Below are 14,930 nucleotides of genomic sequence, written 5' to 3' on the forward strand. Positions count from 1 at the left end.
AATTTTTTTGGGAAAGAATTTAAACTATTTTATAATAAAAACGGAACCAAGACCTATAATCTAAGTGACAAAGAAGTTTTTTTTAGCAACTACTTAGTATATAACTAATTAATAAAGTCACAGACTTTGACGATTTTAGCATCTCTATTTCGTGGCTCCTAACTTCCAACTTTAGATCTGTCAATTCCGTTTTTGCTACTCCTAAGATAACATTAACTAGCCTATGCTTTTCAGTGTAATTTGTTAAATAAACATATATGTTTAAATGGTTTTACTGAAGAAATCGTTATATTATCTGGCCTAGGTTCTGTTAATAGCAACTAAGGGTTCGCTTGATGGCAGATGTCTTACTTGGAATTCGGGATACGAGCTTCAGTGGGCGTAAAACACGAAAAGATCGCAACATACGCAGGTCAACGTCTATATTGGCCTCAGCAAATATTGTCATGGCTCTGTTTTTGGTCATTTCGAATTCGTTATTTGGATATGAACATATGGGAGAAGTTGTTATTAAAATCGCTTACTTAAGTTACGTACATGGTATTTAATTTGGGAATAGATGTATCCGACAGTTTTTACCTCGAATCATAAACTTAGATACTACATACCTAACTTAATATAATTTATATAGATAGTACATTTTTTCCAACTTAAAACTATTTAAAAATTGTTAATATAAATTTATTTTTGGTATTCCTAATCATAATGAATCCAGTAACTTTTTCAGGGGTTTCATTATGATTAAGATGTGGGTACACGTGAATTTTGGTTGGATTGAACATAAAAAAAAGCTTGCACGGCGTGGTTGACTTAAGTGGTTTTTCAATACGATATTATTTTTCATTCAAAATTAAAATGTGCATGTGTAGGGAAAAAGTTTGGTTCATTATTTACCCCGTAACTACAACGAAAAAATCCATGATGTTCCAAATATTCCTGAGATAGGAGTGTTTATGCAGAACAAGCCCTAAGGCGAGGATCTTGAGCGACGCTTCTACACAGAAAATGCATAAAAAATAGGCCTCCGTTTTTTCCTAATTGAAATGTGACCCAAAATAGAAATCAGTATCAGATGTGTACGTCGATTGGTCAAATCGGATCGGATTTTTGGACCGTGTCTTACCAATTTTTGAGCCAATACTGTCTTGTCGCCCCCCGGCAAGTGCTCCTCTAGCGCCAACACAACACAGTTGGCTATGATTGTCAATAACACAGCGTATTCAAAGGGCGGCCATTCTATGATGAATCGTGTGTACTTTCTAATTGGGTTATCCTCGGTTAGAATAAACAATGACGTCGGACCACCACCTGGTGGGTTTTCCTCTTTTTTCGGGCCACCCATTCTATCAGCTAAGCGATGGGCTCCCTTTCGACCCAAGTGCCCCCCGCCTAAGGAGTCCTGTTGATGCTCTGCTTGCACTACTTCCTGAGCCGCTTCCAACCTGTGTGGGAGAAGGGAAAGGGGTCAAAATATTGATGTATGCATTTCCCAACCGCATTCTAGAGTAACTCAACTTTTGCATTTAAATAAGTTTGTACTACGTTGGTTTATGCGAAAGTAATCGATCAATATATACAATATAAATAGCCCCCTTAGCAGAAGCTATGATTAATGCTATCCATTGCTAACCCCGATATTAAGTCTTGAAAGAATGTACTAAACTAACGTATCTCTTAAAGATTTTAGGAAAATCCGATTATTATCTGATGAAATCATGAGGATTTCTGATCATATTTTTGACCCTATATGGGTGCTGTTGCCCAATAATTTGACCAAGGCGTTAAATTGCCTCATTAAAAGCATTCAAATGTTTGTTTTGAGTGATGGTTCATTTGTTAATTTATTCTATTTCCACAGTTGGCCTGCAACTGCCAAGTATGTAAAATCTTATAGGAAGGACTTTAATAGTTGTTAATATATCGATGAATTTGAACATTGGTTACACATTGGGCAAAGTAATCGTTCTCGTAGTGATTTTACTGATTTTACCATATGATAATAATACGCATACGACGTGTGGGTTTATAAAACATACCTTCGATTTTCACCATTTTTTTTTATTGTTCAATATTGATTAGTCTAATCCGTAAAATGTTTTTAAAAATGTATTGCTTCAGTTGCACAGAAGGACTATATATTGAGTAATATGCCTTCATGTAAATACATTAAAAAAACTAAATGAATTTACGCAGATTGAACTTTAGATAACAAATTTTTATACCTTCAATTTTACTTAAGGCTGTTATATCAATGACCAAGGCAAATATTTACGATTCAACACTGGCTATAACTATGTGAAATTGTCCATCCCTTGAATATTTGCGGTCTATACCACTAATTGTTATTTAATATTTAAAAACGTTTAATATAGCAATAGTTCCGATGGTTTACCATCGGCATTCATTCTATTTTTAATAAGATGGGGGCACGTACCGTCACTGTATCCAATTTCTGATACTTTTGTAACGACCGCTCGGCCATAATTATATTAAACAAGGTCAACCACAATACGCATTTGTCGGGAGTGACACGCCGTCCGTATGGAACGATAGCGGCAACTGGACATTTAGCTCGCGAGTCCGATAATCTGTTGCTAGTGATTACTGGAGATTGGAGGATTGTGGGATTGGAGTATTGGAGGACTGGAGAACTGGAGGCTGGAGAACTGGAGCACTGGAGGCTGGAGGCTGGAGAATTCCGGATCCGATTCTTCCTTAACTCGCTTCCTCGGCCTTGTATCCCTCGATCGTTACTGCTCCTTTGTTTACTGATGTTTTGGGTTTACGATGTATGATGCATGTATCCTTTTGACAATATTTTTCGCTCTTTGAACTGTAGTCTTTTATTATCTCTTTTTTTTTCTTCTTTAGCTTATCGGCATTACCGTGTTATTATAGCACTTAAACTGCATAGAAATTCGAATTCAATTAGATGGCATTTCAAATTGGTTGTGATTTATTTATACGGCGACACCACACACACTTGCTTTGATTATTCGACACTTGAGTTCATATTGATTGTAAAATGGTCATTATTAATGCACGGCATATGTATGGATTGTAAACGATTTCTGGTTCTAGTCTTTTTGGTTCTTGGCACACACTTGTAATTGTACTTGTGTGCATACGAAATTGGTCAGATTCCGTAATCTGATTCCGGCCGTAGTTTCAATTGCCTGCGGTGTTGTGCTACTTATTTTGCCAACCGATAATTATGATGCGCCCGGGTCAATTCAGTTCATGACCTATTGAAAACATGCTCATACACGCGCACACGAACATATATGTATGTACATACATATATGATGGTTTTGGGGATGGGGATATGGTGCATACGAAATGCACGGCTGGTGTTATTTTTATTCCCCAGCAAGGTATGGCCCATGGAAATGTGATGGAGGTCCAAAAAAAAACATGTGCACTTGATATGGGTTCGGTTATGGTTATGGATATGGCTATACCGTTACAGTTACAGTTACAGATAGATGTAGTTATTTCGGTTATTGGTATAAAATTCCATTACTGGAACACGCCATGAATGAAAAAGTTAGGGGATGAAAAAGCCAGAGGCTGAGAATGATATATATATATGTATGGGTATAAGCCACCGAAAAAGCTCAATACACACACGCACACACACAGAGCGTGGTGAGTTGTGAAACGGTGAGATTCCGAATTCCGACATCACTGGAAGGAATCGGGTTCCCCCATTCGAAAACTTGTTTACCTTTTCTCAAATTCTTGAATAAAAACGAGGTGTATTTGGGGCGTGTGGGAAAACAGAAGGTTCTTTATGTTTACTGTTGTGCACTGATTAGTTGACTGATATTATTAGCTGTTCTCCATCTGATAACAGGAATTGCCATTTGCAAATTTCAACTCTTCATTCCACTCACACACACACACGAACCGGCAGGAGCTCTCTCTCTCTCTCTTTCTCTCTTCCTCTCTGATTTCAGCAATCACTGGGTCATATCGATAACGATAACATCCCAGCCACAAATCGCTTGCCTACTTTTAAGGGCCCAGTAAATCTGGTTACATTTACATATTAATTAACTTTCGACTTAATTGAAATGGGTGTTGAAGGTCTAAAAATATCATTTTATATTTCCGATTTTTCCTAGATATTTCCTAGAAACGTATAGCCATATCTCTCTTTATTCTAGTGACGTCACCAGGCACAGTTGTCTGCCTTTTCTTTTATGTTGACGATGTTTTTGGAAAAAAGAGAGTACGAGAGTACGGGAATGGTAAACGGGCAGAAGCTATATATATCTGTATGTATTATCGGGCGACAGTAGGACCAACGAACCTGTAATTGCCAAAAATAAACAGTCATTGCCGCTCCCCTCACATTAACACAACTATTTATTATTAAGGCCGCTCTACTTTTTTTGTTGCTGAGCAAATGTTAAATTTTTGAATAGGCCATGGGATTACTAAATGATGTTTGGATGTCTCGTAATTCTTTAGTTACCCGGGGACACACACACCAGGCAAAACAATGTTTGTTCATATGCTCACATTCTATTCCTTATATGACCATTGTTCAAAGAACAGGGGCAAATAAATTTTTCTTTTCCGTGGAGAAGAAAATATCATTCGAATTCGTATCCGGTATGGTCTTTGTATGAGAAATACTTGAGGGGCTGGGATAATAATAATATAGGGGCTGTATGAAGTTCGGTGTTTCATTCACCTCGAAAGTGCGTCACAAAAATAGCCGCTCTGGCTAAAAAACCCGAAACTTCATATCTCCGTTTCCTTTTGCTTTAGCTTTTCCTTTCCCACTTGCCACATCCACATCCACATCCACTTCCATCCACCGCAATATATAGCACCACCGACGCAACATTCCGCCCGTTGTGCTACCGACCCGCTGACCCAATCCCAGCGACTATATATATAGATATGTATATGTATATGCGTGCATGTGTGTTTGTGTGGTGCCTTTATAGAGCTTGTTAACTTAAACTTTTACAACTGGTTTTTAAGGCTAGGTGTATAGGTATTTTGTATTCAGGATTGGGACCACTTGGTGAAAACTTGGTTCTATATATAGCCGTAACACAAAAATTAGATCTGGGTGCCTGGGGAAACGGAACCCAGAGGTCGTTTATTGGCTTCAGTACGCCCGAATAATGCTTTTCACTTGGTTTCTCTTTTCTCTTTGCCATTTCTTTTTTTTTCTTATTTTGCTGTCCTCGTCGCCATTGTCGCTATTTCGTTGTTTTCACGTTTTTGGACTATTTTTCTCTTTTTTTTTTCTTTCTTTTTTTTGGCTCGGTTTGGTTTGGATGTTTGTAGTTTTATTTTCACCACTCGACCCGAATTCGGATGCCAGCGCACACAACTTTCGAAATGTCGAATTTTCACAGCACTTATAACCCCGCAATGCGAGCGATTGCACTTGATTTGTTAACACCAGGCGATTGGGGCTGGGATTCTGAACCGTTTCCAGGGGGGCACACAATTGCCAATTAATAGGCGTATCGGGAAAAAATAAAAAACAAAAACCGCTTTGGACGGGAGCTGTCACCACCGACTTTGTCTCACCAGTTGGACGAAAAACTCAACAAAACGCAAGACTTCAACTCGGCGACTTTGTATCACATACTACCACATCGCCAGGGCGCACACACACGCACAATGGGGAAAAATAGAAGGGAAAAAAAGAACACCAGCCCTGCGCTCTGCGTCCGCCCGAAAGCTCCACCCCAAGCTCAAGTTTAAGCTCAACTTGGCGGGGTGGACACACTGGTCAGCGAAAGCAAGCGCGAGGGCACAAGCGCATGCGCGTCTTTCAAGTCGGCCCGCTCAGCTACCGTTACTTCCGCTAATTGAGCTTTAAGCTCCGCTTGATTTTCCACCCTAATTCAACGATATCATTTAAAAAGCCGGTTCTATCGGTCTTCAGGTGCGCAACCTCAACCCAATTTACCCTTCTGAAATGATTCTATTTTATTCAAGTACACCTACTCTGCTACCCCTTTATCCACTGATTGAGCTTTAGGCTCAGCTTGCTTTTCCACCCCCATGTAACGAATCTATCGCTTATCGGTTTTTGAATACACAGGTTTAATGTGGTTTCAGGTGCCCAACTTCAACCGAATTTATCTTTATAAAATTATTTTTGGTTTGATTTAAGTAAATCCACTCTACCCCTTCACCCACTAAATGAGCTTTAAGCTCAGCTTGCTTTCCTACCTCTCATAAAGGACTCTATTGCACTTCTTCCGCGACGATATTTTAAAACCACGGCTTAATAGGGTCTCAAAGATGGGTTCACGTTCCAATCTACATACCATATAATAGTTCCCCAAAATGATCTAATATTTCTGCTATAGTGATTAACTCAAAAAAAAATGCTTTCTATTCATAACGTTTTGGTCACCCGTTTTCTAAATTGAAATAGTTTTTCTTCAATTGTTTAAATTTTAAACAAGACAATTTCTTTGAAAAAGAGGAAAGGGGTATTATAAAGATCTTTTGAATATTATAAAGTTGCCTTAACTACTTAACATAAGTTACTTAACATAAGTTAAGTTAATACTTATTATAAGTTGTTAAGCAAAAATGCTATTTTGTTAAGAAAACGTATAAAGTCTTTGGGAGATTATAGTTTTTACCACTTTTTAAAATATGTATGAAGATCAGTCATTGGTTTTGATGGAAATAAATACCTAAAATATTTAATATTTCGGTATTGTAGACCTATTTACTTACATAATGTCTCCCAGGTTGGGTCTTGTCTGGACCAGAGCAAAGCTTTCCGGCGCCCGGCGCCTTTTGTTGGACCCTTGCGAGCCGTAGTGCGTGGTCCGCCGGATGACGCCATCGCCGATGATGGCAATGCTGTCATCCAGGCTGTTGATGTTGCTAATGGTCAATCGCGCCATAGGTGATGAGCCCCTTCTGCGACGAGCTCCCACTCCGCCCAGCATTCTGGTTCTGGGATTCGTTAAAACGGACTTGGCAATGCGCGAAACGTGCTCCAGATATGGCCATTTCGAGTACAATATTCACTGGCCGAACCGGTCACGGGCACAATTCAAATGGGCAAAATGGTTCACAGGTCACACGACGGGAGTGGAGATCATCGATGGATGCGAATGGGTAACAGAGACCACGGGCCCAGAGCCCCCTGGACGAGATGCACCAACTGCCACGGTCCGGACGAAACTGATAGTCGATGGGAAACGGCTGTTGCCGATGCCCCAGCAAGCCAGCAACCAAGATAGATAACCGCCCAGATGGCGATGACGACGATTGCGACTGATGACGTGCTTGATAGTAGTCAGCATATGCGCAGTGCAGGCCACCGTCGGTAATTAGGGGCCAGGTGTCCACGGGTACAATCCACTCAGACGGGCAGACCACCCACTCCATCGAGCGGCAGCTTCCTTTGTTCACGAGAGCCCTCGCGCTGATAACAAAGTCATGGTGAATAAAACTAAGCCATAGTTCATTTACATCAAACATACCTGTGATTTTCTATATCTATTTATAAACAGGATAGTTAACTCGGGGATTTAATCGAATTCTCCTTCTTTTAAGTTGAATTTAGGGATGATGTATTCTCTTGATTTCTCTGAATAGTTTTTAATAGTGTAAGAAGCCTCTCTCTAAAGAGACTTCTTTAGGCTTTCCCGTGCCATAATTTATTATACGTATTGCCTTATTGCCTTAAATAGAAATTAATATGCCGGTATCACCATTTTTCATTAGCGAAACTAAGAAAACCGAAATGGAAGATGCCCATGGGGCTATCACAGCGCTTATTTAGAAATCCCCTAGTTATCCCATGCACATTTCGGGTGTGCTTTTTAAATTATGAAGGCTGTGATCCAATCCAGGAACTTGGCCACGTCCGCATATATGATGTACTGGTTTTTACAGCAAAGTTTGTGGCTTGTGGCACCCGGATCGGGTGACTCTGCGGCGGGCAAGGCTGCTGAAACTGTGCCGCGCAGCATCCAGCGATTGTTCCGGCGGATAAAAAGCCCGGCCCCCGAAATTCCGGTATAGAAGCTGGCACTGCTCTGGTGGCGATCTCGCTCCTCCGTCTGGATGCCAGCGCAAAAGGTTCGGTTCGAGGAGAGGCTGCGAAAGTGGGCATTGGCGCGGAAGCACTCAGCATTGCCGACCACCGGAGCCTTGACCACCTTGGGGGCACTTTGCGAATCGCTGGACTTCTTGCCCGGAGCCCCCGACGGCAGCTTTTGATCCTGCGTCCTGTTTGATCTGTCAAAGCTCCAGCCAATAACGATGCCCTGCTCGCCCACAATGTACTCCGCCTTACTGGAACCAGACCACAGACAAGCAGGGCGAATAAAGGTGTTGTATCTGCATGGAAAAAATGGTATATGTAATTATTAATTATAGAAATTAGACCTATAACACTATTATATTAGAGTTATATTAACCAAATGAATGTATAAGTTATAATATACATTTTTAAAAGTAGTATTTATTCTGATAAGGATAGGAAAACTATCTGGCATAGTTTTACCTGCACTGATGCATAACCTTTGGCTTGCCGATCTTATCTTCCTTTTTTACTTTTTATACTATTTACCCGACTCACCGAACTTCGTCCTTGAGCATGATCACGGCGATATCCGCATCGTAGTTGCTCAGCTGGCTGTTGAAGTCGGGATGAATGTAGATGCCATCGACGGGAGCCGCCAGAGAACCCTCCTCGTTCCAGTTCTTAAGATTGTGCCTGCCCAGAAAGACGAGCACTTCGTTGGATGTGTAACGCTTGTTGAACAACTTAAAGCAATGGGCCGAGCTGATAACCACGCGTCCCGAGACGAGCGTTCCGCCGCACTGGAAGTCCAAGGAGGTCAAGTTGTTCACATAGATGGCCGCCAGCCAGGGCCAGGATCCCCTGGTGATGGACGGTAGGCTCTTATTATCATCTAGGGCCTCGTTCTCCTCCGCTTCCGTTTCGTCCACAAAGTGCTCCAGGCCATCATCATCCTCATCGTCGTTATCATCAACAAAAACTGGCGATGTAATGGCATCGGAGCCAAGGACCGGTTCCGGTTCCAATTCCTGATCCTGTTCCCTTCGTTGGGACAACCGAAAGTCGAGATCCCTGTCGATGCGTCCGCAAATCTCCTTGGGCGCCTGGGCAAAGGGTTTTCTACAAGATCGGGCATTAAGTAACGAATGAATGTCACCGATCGTGTGTGCTTTGAACCGACCAAAATCCGGATGCATACTTCTTGAACTGGATGTGCGCCTTGTCGTCCGTCTTCTTGCCCTCCTGCTCCGCCTCCGCATCCTCGGTCTTCCCCTCGTGGGGATCCAACAGCAGGGAGCTGCTCTTATCCGGAATAAAGGACAATTTTCTGATGTGCTCCAACTGGATTTGGGTCATGAAGATGCTGTGCTCTGTGCGGGCAAAGAAATGGTGGGTTAGATATGAAAGCTAGCCCTGGAGTTGTGGTGATATAAATGTATACATACCGCCGGATCCGAAGCAGATCACATGGTTGTTGGCCGACAGAAGGAGCAGTTTGGGTGGGAAGTGGTGCTTGGGAAAACGGATCTTGTAGAGGACCGGAGCATTGTGGGTGAACTTGCCGCGGGTCAGTAGCTCGATTTCACCCAGATAGTTCTGCGGGGGAGAGAGGCAGAGTTGGTATAGGGTAAGAACTGTGGAATTCTGGGTTCAGGGATTCCCTGCTACCAAGTAGATCACCTACCGTAGTGGGCTTTCCTCGCATGGAGAGCGTCACCCGGATGTGGAGCGGCTGGTGGCCATCCGGACTGCGGACCGCCATCAGGCCGAACCACTCGCTTCCGTCGAAGCGGTACTGGAACACCTTGGGACAGGGACTGATCGGCATCCCCTGGGCGACCGCCTTGGACACGTGCTCAATGCAGAGGATTAGGATCGCCGTCAGGTGCAGCCTCATCGCGATGTCTGGACGGGATGGGATAACTGATCGGATTCGATCTGATCTTTACGTATGAATATGGTTTTACTTCACTTCGCGCAAATGTAAACAAAATGTTTCAACAATCACGATCAAAGCTTTTAAGGCCTGGCAACACTGGTTACATTTCAAAAATGTTGCACTGCCAGCCTTGCCAGACACAAAAAACACCCTCTGTTAATCTACATACGTTGGAATTAACAGAACTCCGTTAATATTTAAATTACTTGAGGATGAAAGGGATTTATTTGCGGAATACTGAATAAGAAATAAAAATATCCGTTAAAATAAAGTACAATTTACAGAAAATATAATTGCAATTATTAAAATTTGGTGGCTTAACTTTTTAGACTCTATATGGAAGGTTTCCGATGTTAAATCAAGAAGTGCAAAAAAATCTCGAAAACATATGCTTTTCCTTTTTATAAATATGATAAAAATATAAAAAATAAATATACTAGAAAATTAAAGAGACATAATTGGAGAATGTATTAATTTGATACTTTATTTTCAAATAAAAACTAAAACTACCAAAGCATTTGTTATTTTACAAGTGTATTTACAACCAGCAAACTAGAGAACAGGACTGCATATATCAAAATCTTAATCGCTTAGGGATGCTATGAGAACTCATCATCCTCGCCGTAGCTCCAGCCTTCCTCATCGATCTCCTCGTTGCCGAAGAAGCGCTCCAGATCCTGTTCGGCCTCTGCCGGAACGGCTGATTCGGCGGTCAGCAGTTGGTCCTGATCCTCCGGACAGCCGCGGCAGCGACTCTCGTTGATCCCATAGTTAAGGCAGTTCCCACCGACGCACTCGCAGCATCCATCGTGGAACCATCGATAGCTACTGGCTCCCATGCTCTCGCACTGCTGCCGGCATTTGTTCGACCGGATGCACGAGTTCACATATATCACAGTGCACTGTACAGAGCCACCATTTCCGTTTCCGGTTGCCAAATCACTTGAGCTGGAGGAGCCACCACCCTGAACCCTTTGCTTGAAACCAGCACGCATGGCAAAGCGAATGGTCGACCAGGCCTCGTCATCCTCGGCTGTTAGAGTATCGAATAGCTCCGGCAATCCTTCAATATCCCCAATCTCCGAGCGCGGCGTCAACGAGGGCAGCACATCCTTGTGCTTGGGACACATGTCCAAGCAGCCACAGCACTCGATATACAGCTCACCCAGGCAATTCAGGCAGTCCTTGCAGCAGTGGCACTCGTTCAACTTGCACTGGCAGCTCTGGGTGATCAAGCACTTGGAGACCACCGATCCACAGACCACCTCGTTGCATCCATCGTCGTTGGCCAGCGATGGTCCAGGGGCCAATACGGCGATCAGCAGAAGGAAGATGATGGTTTGGGATAGAAGCTGCATACTGGTCGAGAACTCTGGGTCTAATGACACATTATGCATTATTGCAGCACGCCTTTATATATCAGTCTCTCAAATATCTTCTATAATCAACACACAGATGGTCAGGTAGATGTGGCTCATCCTTACCGCAATCCGCTAATCCTCGAAATCAGGTAGAGCCAACCCAAAAGCCGGTTGGGTAATTTAAAACCAGTTAGGACAACAGCTAACCCGCCATAAAAATGGGCCAAATAGGGGTGGCAAAACATACATAACTTTTCGGGGCCTAGATCCTAACCTAAGCCTGTATTATGGATTCATACTAACCGCCCCAAATATTTAAAAAACCCAGATTCTAGGCCCTAAATCCTAACCGCAAACAGGTATTATTGGTTAAAGTTATAAGAATAAACATAAATATTTTTGTAAAGTTGAGTTCCCTAAAAATGTTTACCACTTTACAAGGAATTTCTATGAGCTTAACAGAACCAAAACTTTTTAATGTATTTCAACAAGTTGCATTTAAAAATTTTGACAATGAATAACTAAAGAATGAATTTGGGGACTTGTCAAACGTATGGTTAGAACTATTCGGCAGGAGGATCAGCAGGAGCAGGCTCAGCCGGAGCAGGATCAGCGGGAGCAGAAGCCTCTGGTTCCGGTGCTTCGGCGGGAGGAGCTTCCTCCTTGGGGGCGGCGGGTTCAACGGTGACCACCGCCTCACCCTCTCCGGCGGGAGCTGCTTCTCCTTCCGCCGGCGCCACGGGAGCTTCGCTTTCTCCTTCGACTGGAGCCTCTGCGACGGGAGCTTCGCCTTCGACTGGAGCAGGAGCCTCGGCAGGAGCCTCGGCAGGAGCCTCGACAGGAGCCGCTGCTGCTGCGGCCTCCGCTTCCACCGACTCTCTGAGATCTTGACTCTTCTTGCTCTGCAAGAGAAATGTATTAAAACGCGAATTCTTGAGTAACTAGACAGCGAATTCTTTAGCCTAAAACATACGCGTTTCTTCTTCTTTTCGGGCTCCACGACCACCTCCTCCTGGGGCTTGTAGTCCTCCGGGAAGAACTTGAGGGCCTCATCCTTGCCGACAGTGACATTGGGACTCACATAACTAGGTCCATAGGAGACCAAAGATAACATCATGTTGGACTGCACCTTGTTGACCTTGAGTACAATCTTATCGTTCCTGGGAAAAAAGGAAAAAAGGGTCGTATTATTTCGAAATACAAGTAATCCCTTCTGGAAAACTTACGGCGTTTTGGGACTGGTCTCGTACTTCTCCGTCGAATTTGCTATCAACTCGGCCTCATCCGGCTCGGCGCTGGAGAAGAAGCCATAGAGAGGCACATCATCCTTGTGGCGATCCACCACATGCATGATCTCCTTGCGCTTGGAGGCATCGAAGGCCATGATCACATGTGGTGGCTCCGGTTTGGGATCGGGTGGAAGGAATCCACTCGTCTGGCCGCGGAAGAAGACATAGATGAGGGCGGCATGGGTGCGCCGGTTGTTGGGCACCCAGATGGGTGGCATTTTAACGGTCTTGGTGCGAGTCAGAGGCTTGGGCGGCTCCTCCTCCTTGACTTCCTGAACCTCCTCCTCGTCCTCGGCGACCTCATCGCCGACATCGAATTCCATATCGAAGCCTGGGATGGAGGGGAAACCGCCCATCGCATCGCCGCCGGGAGGTTCGCCTCCGCCGGCTGCCTCCTCCTCGCTGGCCTCCTCCTCGGCGTCCAGATCGGCTGCCTCCTCCTCGGCCAGGTGGGCATCTTCGTGGACAATGGATTTGCTCTTGCCCTTGGCCTTGGCCTGGTTGAGGAGTCTGGCCTCCTCCTCCGAGCTGACCTCCTCCACCCACACCTCGCCCTCCTTCAGCTCCACCTCGACCTTCAGCTTCATGGTGGCTATAATCGGTGGGATGACATGCTCCTCGGGTATGTCCTCGTTGGGTGGGGCCACTCGCTCCTTGGTCAGCTCATTGGCATAGGCCATCAGGACATTGGGCACGGTGCCGATGCTCTCATCGATCTTCCAGAAGCACATGAGCAGCTCCTTGCCGTCCAGTTGCTCAATGACGTCCGGCGGCATGGGATTCTTGCACGAAAAGTTCACCACCTCGAACTGATCGCTGGTCACCTGGATGACCCGGCGATCCTTGCACTGCATCTTCAGTGGTTCGGCTGGTTCGGTGAGTTTCTTGAACATATCACGATTGACTTGTGGTCCAAAGACAGTCACTCCAATGTCCGGCATATTCTCCATTATGGAGTCCGTCACCTGGGTGAGGTAGTCCACCTGTTTCTTGTGCTTTATCTCGCGCTCAATTCGCTCGGCCCGCTCGATGGCCTCCATTTTGATCCGCTGCTGCTCCACCTCAATTGGCTGCAGTTCGTCCACTGCGAAGGTCACGGGACGCGGCTGCCGCTGGACCACCTTCTCCAGCTCCCGCGTTAGCAGGGCAATCAATTTGGGCACATCCGAGCCAAACAGAAGGTTTACAGCCCTGCCTCCCTGAAGGAATAAATTTGATATAATGGATCTGTAGGTTGGGACCCCTTTCGTTTATTTCTAGTCATTTGGCCAATAGCAATAGCATGTAAACAAAATTTTGTATATCCCAAAAATACTTTTAAATGTAAAAAATTTTTATATGAAGTTCTCATCTTTATATAAAATATATATAACCCGAAAATAGGAAAATATCATCATAACGTATTATAATAGGTTAACAATTTTTGTTATGTTTTGTTGGATCCCAACTCACCAGATCAGGAAAAAAACAAAACGGAAAAAAATAAATGATAAACATTAGGATAAAAATCATCTTTTCTTTTCAGCTTTTCACAATAGCACCAAATATAAGTACACAGAAAATATGAAAGATATCATTATATCTTATGAATCTATCTACCTTCTCCTTTTCATCTTTATAAATTGTTTGATTTAACTCTATTCCCACATAATAATTATGATATACATGAGATTTTATGGGACTCTTAACATTATACGATTACTGCTTATAAGTCGAATCTATTAGAAATACTTACGGTCACAAACAGCCAGATGGGCTCGCTCCTTTTATTGAATCGCCTGAGGTATGAGATGGTGTCCGATTTGCACTATGTGAGAGGCAGTTAGGGAGCTAGGGGTTAGATCAAAAGGATAAGGACGAAATAACCCACAATGGCCAGATGCAGATTGTCGCCACCGATCTCGAGTTTGATTTTGCGCAGGCAGCCCACCATTCCAATGCAAGGACCGCACCACTCCGAATAGACATCCAAAACTGGTAAATATAGTATATATCTATAAAGCCAACTTAAGGCATCCTAAGATCTCGACGCACCCAAAAGTCCTGGTCGTTCCATAAAGCGCTCCAAATCCTCATCCGTCTGGATGTCCGCTTGCAGTTGTTGTTGTGCCGCCTTCTTCGCCATCTAACCAAAATTTTGCTGCCAATTTGGAAGGAATTTTTCGAATTTTTCTAAATTTTGTATATGTTTTCCTTTTTTTATGGATGCCAAACCGAAACTAAATGTTCCATGAACTATTGATTAAACAAGACGCACTCCCTCCCCCCTTTTTTTTCCCCACATCCACTTACCCACTTACCAGTTT

The 14,930-nt window shown here is 43.7% G+C and overlaps 4 protein-coding genes across 14 annotated transcripts in view; all 4 read right to left on the reverse strand.

Annotated features, from left to right (window-relative positions):
* The window catches only part of cac (calcium voltage-gated channel subunit cacophony), a 53,577-nt gene extending 46,369 nt beyond the window's left edge, over window positions 1-7,208 (reverse strand). For 8 of the 10 annotated variants that reach the window (XM_065867957.2, XM_017069770.4, XM_065867951.2 and 5 more), the window contains exons 1-3: window positions 6,730-7,208; window positions 1,124-1,442; window positions 895-1,034 (exon numbers count right to left, since the gene is read on the reverse strand). In XM_065867957.2, the coding sequence (XP_065724029.2) occupies window positions 895-1,034; window positions 1,124-1,442; window positions 6,730-6,947 (677 nt within the window). In that variant the 5' untranslated portion in view covers window positions 6,948-7,208. Of the gene's footprint in view, window positions 1-351; window positions 453-894; window positions 1,035-1,123; window positions 1,443-6,729 lie in introns of all 10 variants that reach the window. The other 2 variants (XM_017069771.4, XM_070997623.1) reach the window with 2 other exon arrangements.
* Window positions 7,209-7,358: 150 nt separating this feature from the next.
* On the reverse strand, window positions 7,359-10,052 carry gd (gastrulation-defective). 2 transcript variants are annotated; one of them, XM_017069776.4, is made up of 6 exons: window positions 9,720-10,051; window positions 9,481-9,631; window positions 9,234-9,405; window positions 8,591-9,154; window positions 7,488-8,349; window positions 7,359-7,429 (listed from the first exon to the last, which is right to left on the reverse strand). In XM_017069776.4, exons 1-5 carry the CDS (start codon window positions 9,930-9,932, stop codon window positions 7,830-7,832), a joined length of 1,620 nt encoding a protein of 539 aa, XP_016925265.2. In that variant the 5' UTR covers window positions 9,933-10,051; the 3' UTR covers window positions 7,359-7,429; window positions 7,488-7,829. The 2 variants fall into 2 exon arrangements, with proteins under 2 accessions (XP_016925265.2, XP_070853727.1); XM_070997626.1 differs by lacking the exons at window positions 7,359-7,429; window positions 7,488-8,349 and having other exon boundaries at window positions 9,015-9,154; window positions 9,216-9,405; window positions 9,720-10,052.
* A 521-nt stretch (window positions 10,053-10,573) lies between these two features.
* Window positions 10,574-11,520, reverse strand: tsg (twisted gastrulation). Its single transcript, XM_017069709.3, has one exon. The coding sequence runs from the start codon at window positions 11,369-11,371 to the stop codon at window positions 10,574-10,576; it is 798 nt and encodes a 265-aa protein (XP_016925198.3). The 5' UTR covers window positions 11,372-11,520.
* Window positions 11,521-11,859: 339 nt separating this feature from the next.
* LOC108006285 (uncharacterized) lies at window positions 11,860-14,852 on the reverse strand. The gene is made up of 6 exons (XM_017069743.4): window positions 14,659-14,852; window positions 14,495-14,598; window positions 14,360-14,431; window positions 12,562-13,823; window positions 12,309-12,495; window positions 11,860-12,237 (listed from the first exon to the last, which is right to left on the reverse strand). The coding sequence occupies exons 1-6, from the start codon at window positions 14,747-14,749 to the stop codon at window positions 11,899-11,901; spliced, it is 2,055 nt and encodes a 684-aa protein (XP_016925232.2). The 5' UTR covers window positions 14,750-14,852; the 3' UTR covers window positions 11,860-11,898.
* Window positions 14,853-14,930: the final 78 nt, after the last annotated feature.

The sequence above is a fragment of the Drosophila suzukii genome, chromosome X (genome assembly GCF_043229965.1).
Source record: "Drosophila suzukii chromosome X, CBGP_Dsuzu_IsoJpt1.0, whole genome shotgun sequence".
Lineage (NCBI taxonomy): Eukaryota > Metazoa > Arthropoda > Insecta > Diptera > Drosophilidae > Drosophila > Drosophila suzukii.